Genomic DNA, 21,384 nt, shown 5'->3' on the forward strand with positions numbered 1-21,384 from the left:
CAGTGTTACGGAGCGCTTCCTGTGCTCAGCAACTGATAAGCAGTTCACGGCGTCAGCGCCAGGATTGACTGACAGCCCAGTGAAGGATCTACAAGATGCGACAGCAAATTTCAAGATCACCAAGTCGCTGCAGACAGCCATCATTCTCTTGGCTGACGGCGCAGGTGTGGATGAATACACTCTCCTGCCTTTACTGGACATTTCGTGAGGGGTTCAGCACGCGACCAAGGGACCTCTGAGCGGCTAGCGCAACCGCCACCCGCTCCTCCACAGATACCCTCGCGACAGCTCATTTGCTGAATTGCTGACTTCGTTATCGACGTTGCTCATATTGACGGTTTCATGTCGCTTTATTGCGTCTTCAAGCCTCCTGCAAAGGGCCGTTCAGGCCCGCGCAATCCCACCGTCTTATCTCTTCTTGGCTTGCGGCCGTGGCAACCGAGATGCACGAGTGATGAAATCGTGCCGAGAGACTGCACGTCCTAGATTGTTACACTAGGTTCACGTCGCTCATGGCGAACCTTACCCTACATGGCAGGAGTCAAGGAACTCAATTGCGCGAAATGCTTCTGTGGCGCCTTCTTTGCTTGTAAGCGGGGAATTATGTGCGCTGTAAGTGGTGGACAGGCTCTGGACAGATCAAAGCTCAGGATGGTTATCATTGCAATGTAACCGTAGGCGGGCCTTGTAGTGCAGATAGCACTCGGCGTGAGCGAGCAGGTAAGTGCTGCTTCATGGGTCCATAAATGCGGCAGCGCGCATCTTGCCCTCCTCTGTCTCCTATGGACATCCTCTTAGTTCTGTCTCTACTAAGCGTCGTTGAACTCTGATCGCCATCATGTCGGGCGTTACAGAGGTCATTGACCGTCCGGTCATGCTTATGGTAAGCGTGGGCGTTACTATGAGCACAAGTTGCTATACTGACGGCACTTCAGGGCAACATCAACCCCAATGTTCCTCCTCTTACCGAGAAGCAGAACACCTTCCGGCCATCTCACAATGGCAGCGAAGACAAGTCTTCCACCTCTGACGAACCCGAGTTCACCGATGAGAAGGTCGGCAAGACCTACGCGGGTGAGATGGAGGAGGTCGAGATGGACGAAGAGCCAGTGATCGATCCATTCGTGCCTTTCGACGACTTACCAGAGGAGAGGCAACGCATTGTCACCTTCCGTGCCATGTTCGTTGGCTGCATCTGCGGTGCTCTCGTCAACGCTTCGAACCTGTACCTTGGCCTCAAGTCTGGCTGGACATTTGGTGCCTCGCTCTTCGGCTCGATCGTTGGGTTTGCCGTCATCAAGTCATTGTCGCGGGCTCTCCCCGAGAGTTTCCCTATCCTTGGGGGCTCGTTCGGACCAAGAGAAAATAACATCGTTCAGACCGCGGCAACAGCTTCTGGTGGCCTGTCGTCCGTCTTCATCTCTGGTATCCCTGCGCTCTACCAACTTGGCCTTCTTACGAACCCGCAAGAAGATTTCCCGCGTCTGATCGCTCTAACGATTGTTGGCGGGTACTTCGGCTTCCTGTTCGCTACACCGCTACGCAAATTCTTCATAATATACGTGGCCCGTGAACTGAAGCTTATCTTCCCAACGCCGTCTGCGACTGCCATGACCATTCGTAGCATGCACGCTGCTTCATCTGGCGAGGCCATTGCGAAGATGAAGATGAAGGCGCTTGGCTACGCGTTCTCCGTCGGTTTCTTGCTTCGCGTTGTTTCCCAGTACGCAACGGGCCTGTTGTGGGATGTGAGTCGAACGCGATGTTTTCATGCTTGGAGTGCCTTCGCTAACAAGTCCGCAGTGGCATATTTTCACTTGGTTTTACATCTGGGGTCACCACAACAATCTTGCGCTCAACGTGGAGAACTGGGGCTGGATTATCGAATGGACACCCGCCTTCATCGGTGTTGGTATCCTGGTCGGTCTCAACACTGCAATTTCCTTCTTCGCCGGTTCAGTCCTCGCCTGGGGAATCATCGGTCCTGCTTTGGTGCACAATGGCGCCGCTTTCGGCAAGAACTACTTCAAGCCTACTTCGCCGGAGTGGGAGCACTGGTCTGGCATGGTCAACTTCGCGAGTATGTCTGGTAGCTCTGTCACCAAGGAGACTCCGTCGCCACGCTTTTGGTTGCTGTGGCCGGGCGTGTTACTCATGATCGTCGTCAGCTTCACAGAATTGGCCCTACAATACAAGGTATTCTACTTCATCTGCAAGGCCGTTTGGCGCGGTACATGTGAAGCATTTGCCAACTTGATGGCGCGTACTGGCAAGCAGTCCGATTTCCTCGCCAAACAAGGAGGCCAAAATGAGGAAGATCTTGTCCAGGATCCAGCCCAGCCCCACGAGCTGGTCAAGTGGTGGATGTGGGCTCCACTCCTCGTCATCGTTATCATCTGCTCCTGCGTTGTTCTGGGAGTGCAGTATGGAATGCCTGTAGGCATGTCACTGCTCTCCGTCTTCCTGGCCTTCTTCTTCAGCTTCTTGGCCGTTCAGTGCTCTGGCGTGACGGACATCACACCACTTACTGCCGCGTCGAAGGCTTCTCAGATTGTGCTTGGTGGCGCAACCAAGGGCGAGCATTGGCCGGTCGAGCACGCTCAGCGCCTCAACCTTCTAGGTGGCTCGCTCGCGTCCATGGGTGCCAATCAAGCTTCGGACTTGGTGGGAGACTTCCGTGTTGGCTTCCTGCTCCGCACTTCGCCAGTTCAGCAGTTTATCGCCCAGGGTCTGGGCACGATCGTCGCCGTCTTCCTGGCTCCGGCGCTCTTCATGCTCTTCGTCAAAGCGTACCCTTGCATTATCGACCTGGAAGCCGAGACCTGCCCATTCAGTGGTCCATCAATCGCCGCATGGCGCGCCGTCACTGTCGCCATCACCGATCCAACCTTCCCTGTCCCGACCAGCTCCGGCATCTTCTCCATTGTCTTCGCCATCTTTGGCGCCATCATGATCCTGATCCGCCACTATGCCTACACCGGCAAGTGGGCCAAGTACAGGATCTACCACCCGAACATGATGTGTATCGGTCTTGCCTTTGTGCTGCCGCAGACCTACTACGGCACCGCCATGGTTATGGGTGCGGTACCTGCGTACTTCTGGGCAAAGCGGAACCCGAAACACTTTGACATCTACGGATACGCTGTGGCTGCTGGTCTCATTGCTGGAGAGGGCATTGGTGGTGTCATCAACGCCATCTTCCAGATTGCTGGCATTGCTGGTCCAGACCCGTACGGGACCCAGATTGCCTGCCCGGCGTGGTCCTGCTAGATGGTTTAGGGGGTTGTAAGGATGGATGTTGATAGTGGTGAGAGTTTAAAGAAACCTCGAAGACAGGTAATGTATCGATCATGATTTATGACCTTCTACCTTGTCGGTTCGGTTGCTTGAGATACTATATAGCACGTTCAAGAAGACGACGTTGTGTCTGCGAACTGTATAGACATCTAATCACCCTACATCACTTCAACTGTCATCTCCGTTTCCTGCACCATTATGCCACAGAAGACCCTTGCGAAGCTGGGCAACAGGTGAGTGACGATTGAGCAGAACAGTGTATTTGTCTCGGCTGTACCATAGCAACCTGAGACAAAGCCGGAAGCCGGAAGTTCCCGCAGCGGCGTCGGTGGGGTCGTGCCCATCTGTGTCATCGCCATCTCTGCCACCATCTGTCTCCCCCTTCCACTAGGCTTCCCATTAGGGTCGCTGAAGCGCGTAGCTACAGCCACCAAACCATCACTTTAACATCCACCGCCCATAGCAAGGCATCGACAAGCACCGGCACACGTCTCTTCAGTGAGCACGTCCCGCCGCCTCCCCCCGCCCGAGCCAATACAAAGCAGCGCGTCAACTCACCAAGATGAGCCAGCCGCCTGCCCTTACTAAAGGGATATCCAACGCGTCAAAGGCATCTTCAAGCAGTGCCGCTCAGGCTCTGCCTACAGTCTCTCAGACCCAGCAATTCTTCAGCAACTCCACAGGACGTCCCACCAACTCCGGATCAGCCCGAAGCCAGCAATCCGTGCCACGTAGCAATCAGCCAGCCAAGCCGAAGCACAAGCAGGGCAAGCGCTTCCAGCAGTCGGGCCTGTTGGATGACGATGAGCGGCTCGCCATGCAGAACATCGGACGCCGAGGGAAGACAGCGGACATCACGCACTTGATGAACATTGCTCTGCCACCGCGTCCCGCACAGCAGCAGTACCATCGCCATAGTTACAACGGTCCACGAAGGACTGGTGGCAGGTCTGGTGCCACCTGGGGTCTGGGTAGCGGTTACCACGCCGTGGACAAAGCGCGGTACATACACGCCAACTACCGCTTCATTGTCTCTCCGGCTGGCGATTATACGGCTCAAGCTGCCGATGCCGATGTCCACTTGGACTGGAACAATGTCCTACAAGTCATTGCTTCTCCAGTCTCTCAAGCTGCTTCTTGCCCGATATGTCTTGGCGAGCCGACTGCGCCGCGTATGGCAAGATGTGGCCACATCTTCTGCTTGGCATGTTTAATTCGGTATATGCACAGCGATGATGCCAGCAATCACCCTGCTGCGCATGAGAGAAGGGCAAGGTCGAAGAAATGTCCCATCTGCTGGGACAGCGTTTACGTCTCTGAGACCAGACCGGTGAGATGGTATGCTGGAACAGAGACAGAGCCGCCACATGAAGGCTTGGATGTAGTTCTCCGTTTGATGAAGAGACGACAGGCCAGCACGCTCGCCATGCCGCGCGAAAGTACGGATGTGATTCCGACCGGAGACTCCATCCCATGGTATTTTGCTGCGGAGGTCATGGACTATGCACGGATGATGAAAGGTAGCGAAGACTATATGAGCCAACAATACGACGAGGCTATTGCGGCCGTGCAGCAGCTTGAGAAGGAAGATGAGCTGATGTTTGGTGAGGACGCTGAGTGGACTGGCCGAGCGATCCGTTTCTTGAACGAGGCCAGGGAGAAGGTACGCGGAATTGGCAACGCACCGCTGTTGCCGAGGAAGCCAGAGCAGCAGGATGTGGTCGACGGCGGTGTACAGCTGCCGCAACGAGCCCCTATCGTGTTTAACAACGATGATGATGATGACGTGCCGGAGATGTATCGTCTCAGACAGGCTGTCCACGCACCAACGGCGCCCATAGCGCAGCAGGAACCCAGCGAGGAGCAGTCTTCGGCTGACGACGCGGCTCCACACCCGAGTGAGGTTCCGCGTACGTTGCATGAAATGCGTCTCCGCCAGAACGCTGGCAAGCCGGAACCTTCTGAGTACCTCTTCTATCAGACACGCCCGCATTACTATCTTTCGCCGCTTGACATTCGCATCCTCAAAGCGGCTTTCGGCTCTTACACGCTCTTTCCATCCTCGATCTTACCACGCGTCGAGCGCGTCTCATCCGGCCACGTCATCGACGATGAGCTTAGGAAGCGTGTGAAATACGTAGCCCACCTACCGTATGGTTGTGAAGTGGCCTTCTTGGAATGCGACTGGACCGATCTGGTAGCCGCAAACGTATTGGAGGAGTTCAAGCCCATGCTGGACCGCCGACGCAAGAAGCACGATGAAAAGGACGCTCGCGAGGAGAAGGAACGCTTACGTATCGAGAGGGCAGAAGAGCGCGAGTTGATGTCCCTTCGCCGGAGAAGACCAAGCATTACGAGCGACCCGACTCTGAGTGCGGAGTGGGAAGCTCTTCCTACATCCATCTCACATTCCTACTCCACCCCAAGCGGTGCCTCGCCGGGTGAAGCTGCTTCTCCGCCGTGGTCGAATAGACAGGGCTCAGGCTTCGCTTCGCTGGCCTCTCCTTCCACCTCACCGACTGTGCACCGGACCGTCTGGGGTACTGCAGTCATCGCTCCCACATCACCCGAAGTCCACGCCGTTCTCCCCACAGATGCGCAGTTCGGCCAAGCCGAGGATGGCTGGCTGCAGGGCTGGGAGCGGGACCTGATGGACCACCAAGAAGCGGAGCTCGTCAGTGCAATCGAGGGCGTGAGTCTTGGTCAGGTAAAACCTGCGGCGGCTGGTAGTAGCGGAGGTAAGAAGGGTAAGAAAGGCAAGAAGATTACTTTGATGAGTACGACGGCACGAAGAGGAGCGTGAGGACTGCGCTGGTATGTCTTTACCATGGGATGGTTTAGGCATGCTGTGAAATGTGGCACGAGCGCTTTGAGTGTGTGTATGTCGTGCAGACAGTATTGATATACGAATGTAGGCTTGACCACTGCGGCCCGGCCTGTTCTGACCACAACTTGTCCTTTATCCTGCCTGCCTGAGAGTGTCCTTTCACATCAAATGGTATAGCAGTCGTGTACGACTGCCTGTCATGACTGCTTATTAGTAATGTCTACGCGATTCTTGAGTTGGCGAGCTCGCTCGAATATAGCCCAGGATATGGAGCATCTCCCAGCTATGCATCAAATGGCGCAGAGGAGTTGCTATCGGAGGAAGGTACCTGATGCGTCAGCCCGGGTCGAACAACCGAAAGCGACGTGAGGCTTGGGTCGAAGGTTGACTGGGCTAGTTGCTCAGAACTTCTCCATCATGTTCCTTCTTACTGTCCACATCCGTGCCCTCTTGCCGTAGATATACATCGGTATCGTGGTCAACAGACAGGCCACTTGAATCCCGCCGATGGCTACAAAGACATCCTTGCTACCCTCTGCATCGAGCCATTTGTTGAAGAACCTGCACGATCCCCGTTAGCAAAGAGTGCCAGCCACGTACCAGCACAGTGTATACGTACAGACTGAACACCAACCCGTGCAACACATTCTTGCTGAAGTTCAGTGTCACCAACGCTTCGCCCGCGTATTGGCGATAGCTGTCCACGGCAAACGTGATGGCCGTCGTACTGCCCAACGAACATCCAAACGAGATGAAGCCGAAGAAGATCGTGGGCACAATCCAAGCATCCCTCTCCTGCGCGCTCCATCCATAGCCCATCAAGCCGATGGTAGTGAAGATGGCAATGGGAATGCCCATCACAAGCCGAAACTCAGGCTCATAGACGCCTCCGTTTCTTCTCGACAGAGCCCGCACGATGATATCCGACACTTTGCCAGCGACGGCCGTGCCGAGTACGCCGCCCACAAACGGGCTAATGTAGACGAGACCGGTTTGCAGTGGCGTGAAGTTGTACGTCGCCCGGTTCTCGTAGATGGTGGCGACGGATTCGGAAAGTACGATCAGCCACCCGATCGAGAGTGAGTAAACAAGCGTGCTCCAGAGGATGCTGGGGTATGCGTAAAGTAAGAAGGGCCGGGCGGCGACACGAAGCCATGAAGCGTGGGTTAAGCGGCCCGAGTAGGGTTTCAACTGTTGCAGGAAGGTCTTGGGAGGCGAGGCGACATAGCGCTGTACGTATGGGTTAGTGGGCTTTGCGGCGTTGCTGTCGTTAGTCGTCTGGTGGGAGATGGGAGAGACGACTGGTGGTCTTCGTGCGTCCTCAAGGGCTGAGGGCGTGGCCTCGCGCAGATTAAAGTAATCTCTGCCTACGGGATCTGGGCTGGCAGTAGTATTGTCTGCTGACTTGGCAGAGGTTTGCTGTGGTGCTGAGGGACTGTCCACTTTGGTGAAGTCTTCTTTCTCGTCCTGCTCTGCGTCTGCGCCATCTGTGTGAGCGTGAAGCTCGTTGCTCTTCTCCGCCTCCGATCCGTCTTCCGGTTGGAAGTGCGCACGCCTCTCTAAACGTCGTTTCTCGGCCGCTGGCATGCCACCATCCACAACATCCTCGGCCTCGACTGGCGCACCATTTCTTCTCGCGTCCGGACTCAGTGTCCACGACGCCGCTCTTAATAGGTTCGGACCACTCGGCACACTGTGTTTCCGCTTTAAGTGCTTACTCGGTCTTGGGGTCCTATCCCAGAAAGTCTCAGGCACGAAGAAGAACAGCAAACACAATCCGAAGCCTACAACGATCGCCACGATCCAGAACACCCAGCGCCAGCCCAGACTCTGTATTACTGCTGCACTGACGAGCGGCACAAGATTCTTGCCACCGAGTAGGAGGAGCGTATAGATGCCAAGCCGGTAGGCCTTCTCGTGCAAGAAGTAGATCTCGGCTACTGTGGCACTGGGCAAACACTCGACGCTGCTCACGGCGATGCCTTGGAAGATACGCGCTACGATCAGACTCGGGAAGTCTGGGCTCAATGCGCACCAGATCGAGGTCAAGATGAAGCAAATCGCTGCAACGAGATAGACCGGTCTCTTACCGAACAAGATCGCGGTCGGAGCAAGTAGCACCGAACCGATGCCGAGACCCATCATGTACAGACCTGTCGTAAGCGCGACGCGAGGGACGGAGACGCCATAGTCGGCTGCAACCTCTTTGAAACCAGCGGCCAATATGGGTGTGATGCCACCTCCGATCATGCAATAGAAGCCGAGAGAAAAGAGCGCAAGGTCTCGCCTCCACACGCCCCAGTTGAGCGGATCGTTGGCGGAATCGTCCGGCTGTGGTTCTAGTACGATCTTGCCGTCTTTCGTGCGCTTCTTCTCCGGTACGATGACTCGCCGCCTCCGTATCGAGCTGGAGATGGATGGCGGATACGGCGAGGGTAGGGATGATGCGGAGGTGCGTGCCGGTGCATTGCGTAGACCTAAGGGCTCGTTGTATTCTGATACTTTTGACATCAAGAGAATTGATCCCGGCACCTCGTCGGTCTCCGGGTCATTCAGTATGCCCAATGTCCATGTTGGCCTGTCTTTGCGTACATCTTGCGAGGCGCCGGATAATGACGTCCTACTACTCTGCTGTGTGGTGCGGCCACCTCTGTTGCCGAACACGGCGCGCCAGTCCGTACCTCTCCTCCCTGTCCCATCTGCGCCTGCCGGAGGAGGCGCTGCCATGCCTGTAGGCCTATCGGACTGCAATCGCATCTTGAGTTTGCAAACGTCCAACGCCTATTGTATGTTATGTCAAAGTAACGGGTGCTGTGCATCTATATGCCTTATGCTGAGGAGAACATTACATGCCAAAGATCGCAGCATGAAGAGATAGGTGAGCTGAAGCGGAAGGCTTGTCATACTTCACTCGTGGTGTATCCGGTAGTACACATCACATCAGAAAGTATATCCATCCAAGAGACGGATGGAATGCAGTCTTACGAGCCAGCATGACCGGGAGGGAGGCATGCCTCGACGCGCCTGAGGATTGAGGCTTGGGATGGCATGGCAGGGAATGGATCACGGAAGGCTTTGGGCCCTTTCCTTTCGGGGCCCACCCAACGTCTCTCCGCGTTGGGTGGTTTCGATTAGGAGGGAAATGAAAGACGCTGGCTGCGCTGCGGAGCAGAGCCTGGCCTTGCTGTCTGATGAAAATCGTTGACGCTATGTATGGGCACCTCCACGTGTTCCTTCCCTGTTAGCTCAGTCTGAAGAAAGTCTCATCCACGGAAGTAGTGAGATTGGCAGAGCTAATATCGTAAGGCTGCATGACATGCTGGAGCTTCCTGATGACCGTCTCCAACAAGCCACCTACAGGTTGGGCAGTGAGGCATCGCGGACGCAGTTGAAGAGAGGGATGCTGAGTTTATGATAACGGACATGGCTGTGGTCGAGGAGGGCATTCTCCGTAGCAGGTGTCCTATTGAAATTACCTTAAAGAACTCACATCAATGAGTGGGCCTCACGGACCGTGCCGCAGTATGTCCGCTTACGTTGCTTAAGGAGGCGCAGGTCGGTGTCTCGCACAGCGGCGAGCTGAGACAGCCATAGAGTTTCTTTCTACGCCGCGTCCCCGTCTCCCACTTCACCCTGGAAGACACTCTCCTTCCACCGCCAACTCTCACTACCAGCAGCATAATGTCAGGACAGCCTGGTACCTTCGATATGAACGGAGACGATCCTGTCGGACCCAATGGCTCTGGAGCCGGCAGCCCAATGAATGCTACTGCGGCGGGCTCTAACCCAATCATGTCTTCACCCGTTGATAGAAACGGCGCACCAGCAAACGCAGTACCCAAGGCCGTTGAGGATGTCATGTACAGTGAGATAGGCATTACGACCCTTCTGGCCCGTCTCAAGCAATCCATAGCCTCGGCGCGCGAGTTCGCAACGTTTCTACAAAAGCGATCGAAGCTCGAGGAAGACCAAGCTACAGGTCTGAAGCGGCTGGCGAAGTCGCAGCTTGAGACCATCGAGCGTTCGGAGTTCAGAGGCGGAAGCTACGCGGGGCAGTTGGCAGAGGTGATGCGCACCCATGACCGAATGGCGGACAACGGCATGCAGTTCGCGCTGTCGCTGCATCAGATGCACGAAGACCTGAACGTGCTCAGCAACAACATGGAGCGTGGTCGGAAGCAGTGCAAGCACGAAGGGCTGGACGCCGAGAAACGCGCCTCGGATGCGGAAGCTGCAATGCACAAGGCCAAGGGGAGGTACGACGGCCTAGCGGATGATTATGATCGAGCGCGCACCGGCGACACGAAAGGCAGCCGGCGGATGGGCTTGAAAGGTCCCAAAAGCCAGGAGCAGTACGAAAGCGATTTGCAGCGAAAGTTGCAGGCAGCAGATGCAGATTACGAGGAGAAGGTGCGAATGGCGAAGACGCAGAGGGAGGCGTTGTTGAACGAGCATCGGCCGAGGGCCGTAAGGACGCTCAAGGAGCTTTGTCGAGAATGCGACTCTGGCCTGACATTGCAGCTGCAGAAGTTCGCGACGTTCAACGAAAAGTTGCTGCTCGGCAACGGATTGGCGATATCGCCGCTTGCAGGTGAAGGGTTTGCGCAGAAAAGCATGAGTGATGTCGTGCGAGACATAGACAACGACAGAGACTTCCACTCATATGTGTCGGCACATGCCAACAAAGTGCCTCCTCGGCCAAGCGAGATCAAATACGAGCAGCATCCGACATTACGACCGAAGACTCAGCAGCCACTAGATAAGGAGCTGACCGTCGAGAGGCCGCCGACAATTCAACAGCCTCAGCCTGCACCACAGCAGCCCACTCTGTCGGTCAACACCACAAGCTCGCAGCCAAGCTCTATGAACGGCAGGTACAACTCACAGCCTCCGCCTGGTCCGCTCGTCGCACCTTCGCAGATGTCCAGCTACACGCAGCCTTTACACCAACCGCAGCCAACTCAAGATTACGATCGCGCACCAGCATATGGCCCGCCACCGCCCACACACTCGTCGTATAGCCCCCAGCACGAACCGCTACAAGACAGCTACAAGAACCCACCTTATCCAATGCATCCTTCCGAGCGCACTCCGACTTACCAACAGCCACCAGCACAACAATCCATGGTCTCTCCCATCCAGCAACGCGACCCAGGCTACAATAACGTTCAGACACCCTCCTCTGCGACCCCGACCGGACCAAGCGCCCCAATGTCCGCTGCCACACAAACTCAACAACCTCCGGCACCCACCAACAACCTGCCGGCTTTGCGTCCCACCTTCGGCGTAAGCCTGCAATCTCTCTTTGACCGCGACGCCTCCGCTGTCCCGCTCGTGGTAATCCAATGCATTCTGGCGGTCGACCACTTCGGACTCGAAACGACCGGCATCTACAGGCAATCCGGCACGACCTCACAAATTCAGAGTCTAATCTCACGCTTCAACCACAACCCATCCAGCGTCGACTTCCGCAATCCGGCCAACTTCTACCACGACGTGCATATCCCAGCTGGACTGCTCAAGCAGTTCTTCAAGCAACTACCCGATCCGCTGGTCACGGGCGAGAAGTATGGCGCCTTTCTCGAAGCAGGAAAGATTGAAGGGGTAGAGGGAAGGCGAGATGCTCTGCATGGACTTATCAACGAGCTGCCGGACCCGAATTACGCGACGTTACGGGCGCTAGTGTTGCATTTGTGGAGGGTGATGCAGAATGAAAGCCGGAACAGGATGGGTAGTGGCAACCTGGCGATGTGCTTCGCGTGAGTTTGAATCTGTTATTGTTCACGTGGAAAAGAGTTAACGCTGACATGGTGATCACAGGCCAAGCCTTATGGGCACGCACACGGGCGATCAAATTGCGGACGCAGGGCTGCAGACAAGGGTATTGGACACGATCTTGGTCAACGCTACTGCTATCTTCGACGAGGACTAAGGACGCGAGGGCTTTAATCGTAAAAGGGTGTCGACTTCATCGCGATGATGCTCCCTATCGCCGCAAGACAGTCCGTCCTGCCTATAGCGAGGAGTACACTGTTTTTGCAAGCTTATGTAATGTTCCACCACGGTCACGAACCCGCATGTCAGGGGGTCTCGGAGGACTGTTGCGCTCGCCACGTCAAGCTGGTGAAACAGCTCATAGTGCGCGAAAATGTTCCTCCCCTTCAAGCATTCTGGCCCTGTAGTGATCTCTAAATATTGCCGAAGTTAGAGGTCTAACATTGGTCAAGCAGCGAGCCTGCGCAAGCCGTGCACGTTCGGAACACCTTTCCTCCGCCTCTTGCCGACAAGATGGCGTACGGATTCGATGATGTCTTAGCTTTCTCGAGTCTGCGTTTCGTAACACTGATCAGCCGGTACGGCCGGCTGACGGGCGTTTGCCCCGTTCCCTCCATCAAGACACTGCATGGTCTGGAGACTTACTGCGTAGCTTGGGCATCTTAACATGTTGGAAGTAGAATAGCTCTCAGTGAAGGAGACAAGGCTGACCAATGAGATACGAGAGGGTAGGTACGGGCAACAAGGCTGATTAGCACACATGGCGCAGCTGTGCCGTACTTCGACAGCCTACACCAACAGCAAGGCGACACTGACCGTAAAAGCTGTGATGAATGCATTCAGTGGATAGGTAGCACGGAACCAAGCTTGGGTTACGCTGGAATAGCAAGGAGAATGTTGTCGACCGGCTGTCTGTGATATTCGAGCGGAGTGAGGCCGATTGAACTGCGAGTCGTGCGAGGTCGGCAATTCGCGGAGACATCAAGGAGTTCGAAGACGGAAGCCCACATTGCACACAATCCTTCAACATCAGTTGTTGCCGAAGAATGTATACCTACCGACATGAACACTCTCACTCCACCTCAATCAATCTCCCATACTCATCAACACCTACCCCCTCCCCCACCCTCCCCTTTCCCTTCCTACCCGCCCTCTCCTTCCGCTCCCTCTCCGCCTTAGCCTTCTTCTTCTTGCCCCTAGTCTGCAACTTCACATCCACATCCGCCACCATCTTCTCCCCCTGTTCCGCCCCCTCTTCCTTCTCATACCTCGTCTTCCGGACATCCCTTCTAACCCTCGTCTTCGCTCCCAGCGCCCACAGATCTCCCCACGAGCTCTTTCGAGCATCGCGGAAAGCCTGCTTGCTGTAGCTGCGCGGTACGGTCCAGCGCTCGAGGACGCCAGAAGGCGTGCAGAGGTCGAGGATGACGTGGCCCCGGCGTTTGAGCGGTGCAAGGACAGAGCGAGGCAAATTGAGCGAGTGAGTCGGTGGCTCTTGGTTCGCCGATAGGTGGTCGGGATGAGCATCAAAAGCTCGATCAGAAGCTCCTTTGCCTTGCACAACCTCCGGCTCCGCATGTTCATTGTCCGCCTCTCGCAGATCGCGACCACGCATAACAGAAACATAGCTGAACTTGACGTCTTCCCAGTTCTTGTCTCTGGCACCAAGCACTTTCTGCAAGAAGCTCGGCCGAACATAGCGCTGTTCGAAATGGCAGATGTCCTTTCTGCCCTTCACTCTACCTTTCGGCAGGTACATTGGACATCCGGTGTGGTTCGTACACGGGGCAATGATCATGCCCTTCTCTTTAACCCTCGTCAGACTCTCAGCTTGCTCCTCGGCTGTACGTGGTGAATCCCACTCGATCTCCGGCTCACGTGGATCAGCAATGTCCAAGCTTTGCTCGCGCGACTCAGGCGAAGATATTCGCGTATCAAGGAGCATATTTCTAGCAGCAGCAACCAGCTCAAAGCCGCGAGCAATGCCTTTCTCGAGCAGCAACATCACGCCACCATCATTTCTCAGCAGACTCCAGAGATTCTGCACATGCACTTTCCGCATGTAGTCTTCCCGCAGTGGCCAGAGCGTATGCGGCGCAACAATGATGTCGAACTTGCCTTCCTGCCTTGCAGACTCGGTCTGAGTATGCACATAGTCCGGCAACCGCGGTATGAACGATGTATTATCCAGCAACTGGCTTGCACGCTTCCGCAGTGTGTCCGAACCGGTGAGCACAGTCGCTTGGCCCAATGGTGGGGACGCAGAAGCACCGCCCAGCTTGCCATCTGCTTCTGCAAGAGCCATAGGTGAGTCTACATGCTCGGATGCTTCTTCGTGCATACGCTCCCATTCCGCTCGCAACAATTCCCTCACAGCCAGCACACCTGCGCCGCCGCCCCCGGCATCCAGAATGCGAAGCTCACCTGCTTCGGCTTTCGCCACCAGACTTTCCGCCCATGCCGTACCTAATCGTTTGCGTGTTTCAACGAGAATACTTGTAATGCTTGCCAACATCCCCGGCATAAGCACGCCCAGGTAGACGTCTGCGTCAATATCACTCATGCGTTCCTGCGCCGCATCAAGCGCGATGGGCTTTTGTTGCATCGTCTTGCCTTTTGCAGGCGTAGAGGTGCTGTAAGGGAGCCCGACACCGCCAAAGATACGATGAGCGACCGAGGCTAGATGTGGGTTAGGTAGGCCAGACAGAAGCAGCGTCGCAGGCTCAACGAATGCGTCCTTTGGTAGCTGTAGCGTTGTTGGCATGGTACCGAAGCGGTTCGCCAGCGTCAAAGGATGTGTTCGCAACGTCAATTCGCCATCACCATCTTCTGCAATCTCTGCATCAGCCTCCGCGTTCATGTGCAGCCGGTCGTAGTCCGCCAGCGCCTCCCGTCTAGTTTTTGCAGCAACCTCTTCTAGCGTAACTTCTTCCTCAGCATCCAGGCTTTTCCGGCCCTTCTTCCTTCGACTCTTCTTCCCTCTCTGACTCCCCTCGTTATCAAGTTCGATCTCCTCAAGCGCTCCATCATCGGCCATTCTCAGCACGCTTGTACCACCCGAAAGACCCTCTAGTCTGCCATCGATGCTTACGTCGATACGCGATCCCGTCCGTCGTCTGTGCGCGTCTATTGCTAAACCTGTCTGATCTTCTTCCTCCGCTGCTGAATTGATTCTAGCTCGCGCTCCGAATGCTTTGGTCTCATCCTCCAATCTTTCATACTCCGCAGCACCGGTCTTCACATACTTCGGTCTCGCCCTTGGCATGCTTCGCGATCTTGTCGTACCAAACCATCTCGCCTCCCATTGCCTCTGCAACCCGTAAGGACCCCTACTCCTGGCGAGCTGTTTCGCACTGATGCTCGCCCTCAGCCGGCATGATGCACACACTGCGCTATGCAGAGTTGCATTCATAGACATGCTGCGAGCTGTTGAATAAGACTTCGATGGTAAAGGTGTGGTTGCAAAGAGGCACGCGAGCATGCTTGCCGCGAAAAGCCGAATTGATGCTAGCGTGGAGGCGAAGTGGGAACGATCTCACGTGCTAGACAGCAGGAGCCAAAGGCCACACCTATGTCTTACAGAAGGAACGTCTACCACCTGGACGCGAGGTACGAACGTTGGAGGTGTGATGGATCAAAGAGGTGGCATTGAAGGCTAGGCGCATCTACCTCCTATCGGCACCGCAGCTACAAAGCGCGATTGCATTGGGAGTACATGTCTTTCTGCCTCTGCCGTAAATTCCGTTCTCACAGTCTGGTTCCATGTTATAGCTTCAGGACCCCCCGACCCAATTGCAAAACTCAGTCACTGCCTCCCCACGCGTCGTCTCCATCTCATCCGACCGCACCGCAGAAGCCGCCTTGCATTCCAATCGGCCTGCTTTCAGCAGCAGCACTCAAAGAAAACCAACCCAATAGTCAAGCCAATCGAACGCACCAAGGAAACCTAAGGTCTGAAGCAATGTTTTTGTGCTTTTTCTGAGAGTCTCCTCTTCGTGATCGGATCGATCGTGGTCGACATCCTTTCCTCACAGATGGAATGCAACACATCGAATCGGCATAGACGCAGTGTCTGGGTGGCCGTGTAAGCCTGCAGGTGGGTCCAGCTTTGCCGAAAACCCTGCCGAGTGACACTGCCAGATAAGTATGCTAAGTCGAATGCTTAGATGTGCGGCTAGCCATGGTGTCCGCTTCTCTTTGCAAGACCAGTCATTATTGATGAATTAGGGCCAAGCGAGAAGCGAAACATTCCGAGACGGCCAGCCAGTATTCACACAAGCTTCGCACCGATACGATAAAAAGAATGGAGTTGATGTCGAGCGGTCGTCCAGTTTCCCCAGAGTCCAGTCGATCATCGAGTAGTGGTGATAAGGTGGCAACCCTGCCGTTTACTAGGGTCCTCTTCAGTAGTTGTTATAGCTGCCAGACTGATCAGCGCCACGCTTGCTGGAACGCAGTTGCCTATTATCGAGAACACGAAACGTCAGCCAAAGTCTCCTTGTCTCCTCGCAGCGCGCACACAAGCTTCAATGCAAGAGGAGAAAGTGCCGCCTTACAAGAGACAGTGTGCTGAGGAGAAGGTGGCGCGGATGGCGAATGTCTCAACTCACATTCCAGTGCCCTCAGTCTTGGAGTTATTGTTGTTGACAGCGCGGCGCTCCTTGGTGAACCCAGTACCTAGGGTACCAGTAGCGGCCGTTTGTCCGCCGCCAGCCGTGGCCTTGTTGGTGGTGCGGCCGCCGGCCTTGTCGTCCGTCTCCTCTGCGGGCGGGTTCTGAGCCTGGTTGCTTGCCGCAATCGCCTGTGCGTTCTTCTGGTACTTGTACACGGTCCAGTCGAAGACGTAGTCGTACTGAAAGCCTTCGCGGACAAAGAGATCACGGAAGATCTTGCGGAGGTAGGAGTAATCAGGCTTGTCGTCGAAGCGGAGACTACGGGTGTAGTTAAGGTAGATGGCAAACTCGTTCGGGAAGCCACGGCACAGAACTTCGGTGGGCGTCGTCATCTTCTTCTCCATGATGCGGTCGTACTTCTGCTTCTTGGTCGCCGCCTTCAGGCCTTGCCAGGGAAGCGAGCCACGGCAGAAGTAGAGCATGACATAGCCGAGAGATTCCATGTCGTCACGACGCGATTGCTCTGCACAACGTCAGCGGGAGCTACGTTCACTGAATGACACATACACTTACCGACACCTAGATGAGTGTTGATACTGGCATAGCGCGCCGTGCCCGTCAGATTCTTGTTCTCACGATACGGAATGTGGAAGTGCGTCTTCGGGTCGCGGTACTTCTTCGCCAGACCGAAGTCGATCACGTTCACCTGGTTGCCTCTCTTACCGATCCCCATAAGAAAGTTGTCCGGCTTGATATCGCGGTGAATGAAGCTCTTTGCATGGATGTACTCGATGCGAGAGATGAGTTGATCCGCCAGCAACAACACCGTCTTGAGGGAGAACTTGCGGTTGCAGAAGTTGAAGAGATCCTCGAGGGAGGGGCCGAGCAGATCGAGCACCATGGCATTATAGTCACATTCTGTGCCAAACCATCTTACGAAGGGAATACCAACACCGCCGGCAAGAGACTTGTAGACGCGGGCCTCGTATTCGAGCTGTGGATGCTTCGCCTTCACGCTTTCCAGCTTGATGGCGATCTCTTCGCCGGAGATGATGTTCGTGCCTGTATTGAGCACGTGTTAGTGCATTTCTCCCACGCGCTGTTCCACACTCTGCATGCACATACCCAGATAGATGTCACCGAAGGAACCGCTACCGATCTTCCTGCCTATTCGGTACTCTACATGCTGTCAGTGTGTGTGACGTGGCGTGCTGGATAAGGCTGACGAACTGTTCCCGACCTAGAAACACACAGCGGGTCAATACATGGCCACAATATCGCCATACCACCATATACTCACTCGCAAATCCATGGTCGTCATCGTGTCGTTCAGCCTCGTTTGCCCAGAGGCCGGGCTGTTGTTTCCGGGAGGGGTGTCGACTGCTCAGTATTTCTACCGAGCGGTATTGAGTGAGGTCTTCGATATCTTCAACGTGATGGCGGTCGTGATGTGGCAGTGGTGGTGGGGGTGAAGGGGTGGTCGGTGGTGATCTGGGGTGGGCAAGTGTTGGATCAGCGTGCAGCTGCAAGATCGGTGAGTGGTGCTCGGATGGCAGTGCCAAGCTTTCTTGGGCCTCAGCGCCCGGTGGAGAAGAGCGTGATTTAAGGCGCGATGCACCCGACAGCGGCAAACCAACAACCGCCCGCCGCCACAAAATGCAGCAGGCACACTTCGCAGTGAAGACTCGTGGTTTTGGTGAAGGATATAGACTCACGTGAAGCAGTCAAGTTTGTCGTTCATATAAGGGAGCGAAGTGAGCAAGGATATGCGGCACTTGTGATTGTCATGCACCGCCGGTCACTCTCTAATTGTCTCGGCCCTGACAGACCGCTGCCAATGTCGATCGCTGCTGCTTCACACTCGCTTCGCTTCTACAACCACCAAGAGACTCTGCCTGCACGCTGTCCGTACGCCTTGTCGAGTCGCATTGGGCGCACACTGTTTGCTCCAAGAGGAGTGCGTTACTCACATTCAATGGTGCTCTTGCAGCGAGCGGCACAAGGTGATTGGGCGTGGCGGTACACAAAGGATCTGAAACGTTTACCGATCCGGCCACGGCTGCCGAAGACACAATTAAAAGAACGACGCTTTCCGGACAAGATCTGCCGTGGAGCCTCGCTATGGAGACTACACTGAAGGGCATCCATAAGTCTCGTTTACAACCTGGAGCATGTTGCTTGCAGGCGTAGGCTACGCCAGAGTAGTCAAGGCAATAGTTGATTACATTCATGCTGATGGAAAACAGAGCGTTCAAACCACAGCTGATCTCTTGCTTGGCGGACCTGTCCAGTGGCCACTGTGGCTCACCACAGTGAAACCTCGAGTTAGCAGAGATTGCAGTCACTCACTGCCTAGCGACTTCATCCTTTCGGATCTTTCCCAGGTAGGATCACGCTCCCAGTCTGTAAAGTGAGCTGTTGAGAGCGTTGCACAAGTAGACTAGCCGCCTTTGCGTGCCGTGTTTGACAGTATATGTACAAGCCGGATATTGCTCGCCAGTCACCACCAGCGAATGGGTAGCGGTGAGCACATGCTCCTCACACCCAATGCCATACTGTACACCGCTTCTCAGGACTTTGCTCCAGTAGCCACCTTCGCCGTTTAATGCTTCTCTGGCGCACGGCTCTTGAGTGCTGGGTTCCTGGGATCGTTCCGGTACTCGTCGGCTGTGAACGCACCCATTATGTTAGCTTATCGCATCCGGTAGTCTCTATTGCGAGCAATTGCTCTTCCAAGGTAGGTGGAGGGGTAGAACGTACAGTTCGCAAGCATACCAGCCATGTTGGCAACACCGTATGCGATAATAAGGCCTGCGGAGAAGTATCTTGTCAGCCTCTGGACTTCATGCGCTTTGACCGGCGCCTCGGACTGGTCCCGGGCGCGTTGATGGCTCAGATCATGCGTACCAGCAGAGTAGAAAGGCCACATGTGTCTCACTGTTGAGCTGTCAGTCCATGACCCCAACTTCCAACACCGGTGCTTGAGCGACTACTGACAGATTGGCGTCCGGAAGTTCTTGCCCAGCAATGACCGGCTGGTACCACCTTGCTCTTGCATGCGTCGGAGTGTGGGATGCATCTTGACGGCGTGGTTGGAAGTGCCGGGATGTGATGGAGGTGCGCTGCCGGAGGTGATGCTTTGAGAGGAGACGGAGGAGATGCTTGGCATTGAGAGCGAAGAGCTTCCAGCCGAGGAAACGCCGGAGAGCCTAACGCGAGTCGCGTCGCCTACTCAGCATGATGCAGATAACAAATGCTATGTGAGGGCTGTGTAACGAATGTAGCCGGCGGCTAGATGGATCATACCTCTCACAATGCCCTACAAGGCTGTGTCTCCTCCTTGCGCTCAAGCATGCAGCTTCTCGACTCTAGCATCAACATTCTCGACTCGGGCGTGAGCGACTACACTAGGCTAGCCAAAGTACTGCAGACAACACGAGTATGCTTGGCCACTCAAAACTTCACGGTACTCGTTTTACGCATCGCTGATGGCTCGCTTGTAGCACTTCGAGCTCATATCCTCCCACGACCTTGCCATCGCCCAATCCTCGCTGCTGTCCGAAATCCAACCTGAAGTCACTAATCTCCTCTCCCGCGTGGAAACGTACCTGGACAAGCTAGAGCGGCGGGAGCAATCGCTCATTGCGAAAGCAGAGCTGCAAGAGGGAAGGCTGTCGCGAACCAGTGCCGGTGCGAACCGAGCTTCAGGCGCGAAGGCTCCGGCGGCGGCGACACCCAATGGTGCGGACGCGTTGAGCGCGGCGGAGGAGTTGAGGTTGCAACAATTGCGACAGAAGAAGGAACGGTTGAGCTATGCGGTCAGTCGGTTGGAACTACAGGCAGGGCAAAGGCAGAGGCAGTTGAGGAAGAGTATGGCAGCGCAATGAGGGCCGTGGATGCTTTATAAACATTTTGGGCACGACAAGCCATGGGCGCTTGCGTTAACCGACAGCGAACCGAAAGAGAGGCCTCTACAGGCTATACCTCGAACTTTAGCACTCGGCTGGCCGCGGCCGACCGGTTTACAGCGAAGCCTTGATCTGGCAATCCTTGAATGAGGCTTCACACCATCGCTCGCACTGCCGATGGTTCAGGAGCGTCGGCTACGGGCCTGACCAGGTACCTGTTCTCATCCGCGGCCTTGGACAAGAGAATACCAATCATGCTGTTCTAGAAGACGCTTCCTGCACCCGGCGGCAAGCCCACAACGGCGAGTTCGCCATGGATTATGAGATACCCCGCAGCTTCGGTTGGAGCAACGCGAGCGAGTCTGGCGCTGCTGCTGGTCTGATGGCATAATCTGGACTGGCCCCGGCTAGCGTCAGCTGCGATATCATGCTCTTAATGTCGCTCACGACTCTCTCGCTGCTGGCACTGGCGTCTCGGTCCGGCCTTGATGTGATAATCTCCAAACACTTGCGTCCTTATTTGCGCCTGGATCCAACGGGCATACCAGAACGGTGGACCTGGAATGCTCACAAGTTGCTCAATCTCGGTCACGACTATCGGACCAAGCGCGTCGCGTTCCCAGACGCAACGCAACCTTTAACGCCGCTGGCTCAGCCCATGGATGCTGAGCAGCAACTTCGTGGTGCTATGCTTGACTTTGCAGGGGGGGAAATTCGACCAACTAGGTTGTTGACGAAGTGCGGGATAGTGCAGAGGTTCGAGGAAGCTGGGATGATTGCACGAGGACTATCTACGTGTGGTGGTGGTGTACTCATGACAGAAAAACTGTACGATTTGGACAACGTCGACAAGTTGATGAATTGCTGTGACTACCTTTCCCTTCGTTCCTGCCTTGAACGCGCAGTGTTATCATGGTCCATGAAACCCGTACTTTTGCCCGTTTGTGCAGTACTGCTTTGATCT

At 55.3% G+C, this 21,384-nt stretch overlaps 9 protein-coding genes across 9 annotated transcripts; 5 read left to right on the forward strand and 4 right to left on the reverse strand.

Moving 5' to 3' along the window:
- Positions 1-428: 428 nt before the first annotated feature.
- BAUCODRAFT_32137 (uncharacterized protein) lies at positions 429-3,456 on the forward strand. The gene is made up of 3 exons (XM_007676219.1): positions 429-883; positions 936-1,748; positions 1,804-3,456. The coding sequence occupies exons 1-3, from the start codon at positions 839-841 to the stop codon at positions 3,268-3,270; spliced, it is 2,325 nt and encodes a 774-aa protein (XP_007674409.1). The 5' UTR covers positions 429-838; the 3' UTR covers positions 3,271-3,456.
- Positions 3,457-3,747: 291 nt separating this feature from the next.
- BAUCODRAFT_32138 (uncharacterized protein) lies at positions 3,748-6,265 on the forward strand. The gene has a single exon (XM_007676220.1). The coding sequence runs from the start codon at positions 3,860-3,862 to the stop codon at positions 6,098-6,100; it is 2,241 nt and encodes a 746-aa protein (XP_007674410.1). The 5' UTR covers positions 3,748-3,859; the 3' UTR covers positions 6,101-6,265.
- Positions 6,266-6,525: 260 nt separating this feature from the next.
- BAUCODRAFT_66354 (uncharacterized protein) lies at positions 6,526-8,851 on the reverse strand (the record flags this gene model as incomplete). Its single annotated transcript, XM_007676402.1, has 2 exons — positions 6,526-6,685; positions 6,744-8,851. 2 exons carry the CDS (start codon positions 8,849-8,851, stop codon positions 6,526-6,528), a joined length of 2,268 nt encoding a protein of 755 aa, XP_007674592.1.
- Positions 8,852-9,702: 851 nt separating this feature from the next.
- Positions 9,703-12,333, forward strand: BAUCODRAFT_32140 (uncharacterized protein). The gene is made up of 2 exons (XM_007676221.1): positions 9,703-11,883; positions 11,945-12,333. The coding sequence occupies exons 1-2, from the start codon at positions 9,806-9,808 to the stop codon at positions 12,054-12,056; spliced, it is 2,190 nt and encodes a 729-aa protein (XP_007674411.1). The 5' UTR covers positions 9,703-9,805; the 3' UTR covers positions 12,057-12,333.
- Positions 12,334-12,566: 233 nt separating this feature from the next.
- On the reverse strand, positions 12,567-15,226 carry BAUCODRAFT_32143 (uncharacterized protein). The gene has a single exon (XM_007676222.1). It carries the CDS (start codon positions 15,162-15,164, stop codon positions 12,972-12,974), a length of 2,193 nt encoding a protein of 730 aa, XP_007674412.1. The 5' UTR covers positions 15,165-15,226; the 3' UTR covers positions 12,567-12,971.
- A 1,279-nt stretch (positions 15,227-16,505) lies between these two features.
- BAUCODRAFT_146714 (uncharacterized protein) lies at positions 16,506-17,833 on the reverse strand (the record flags this gene model as incomplete). Its single annotated transcript, XM_007676722.1, has 5 exons — positions 16,506-17,035; positions 17,086-17,574; positions 17,638-17,691; positions 17,743-17,752; positions 17,813-17,833. 5 exons carry the CDS (start codon positions 17,831-17,833, stop codon positions 16,506-16,508), a joined length of 1,104 nt encoding a protein of 367 aa, XP_007674912.1.
- Positions 17,834-18,604: 771 nt separating this feature from the next.
- On the reverse strand, positions 18,605-19,631 carry BAUCODRAFT_137936 (uncharacterized protein; the record flags this gene model as incomplete). The annotated part of the gene is made up of 4 exons (XM_007676723.1): positions 18,605-19,179; positions 19,273-19,323; positions 19,420-19,449; positions 19,510-19,631. Coding segments are annotated over 4 exons (480 nt in total), but the record flags the coding sequence as incomplete, so codon positions are not given.
- Positions 19,632-19,807: 176 nt separating this feature from the next.
- BAUCODRAFT_66207 (uncharacterized protein) lies at positions 19,808-20,399 on the forward strand (the record flags this gene model as incomplete). The annotated part of the gene is made up of 2 exons (XM_007676390.1): positions 19,808-19,951; positions 20,016-20,399. 2 exons carry the CDS (start codon positions 19,808-19,810, stop codon positions 20,397-20,399), a joined length of 528 nt encoding a protein of 175 aa, XP_007674580.1.
- A 224-nt stretch (positions 20,400-20,623) lies between these two features.
- BAUCODRAFT_574236 (uncharacterized protein) lies at positions 20,624-21,381 on the forward strand (the record flags this gene model as incomplete). The annotated part of the gene is made up of 1 exon (XM_007676724.1): positions 20,624-21,381. Exon 1 carries the CDS (start codon positions 20,848-20,850, stop codon positions 21,379-21,381), a length of 534 nt encoding a protein of 177 aa, XP_007674914.1. The 5' UTR covers positions 20,624-20,847.
- Between the last annotated feature and the right edge of the window lie 3 nt (positions 21,382-21,384).

The sequence above is a fragment of the Baudoinia panamericana genome (genome assembly GCF_000338955.1).
Source record: "Baudoinia panamericana UAMH 10762 unplaced genomic scaffold BAUCOscaffold_4, whole genome shotgun sequence".
Taxonomy (NCBI): Eukaryota; Fungi; Ascomycota; class Dothideomycetes; order Mycosphaerellales; family Teratosphaeriaceae; genus Baudoinia; species Baudoinia panamericana.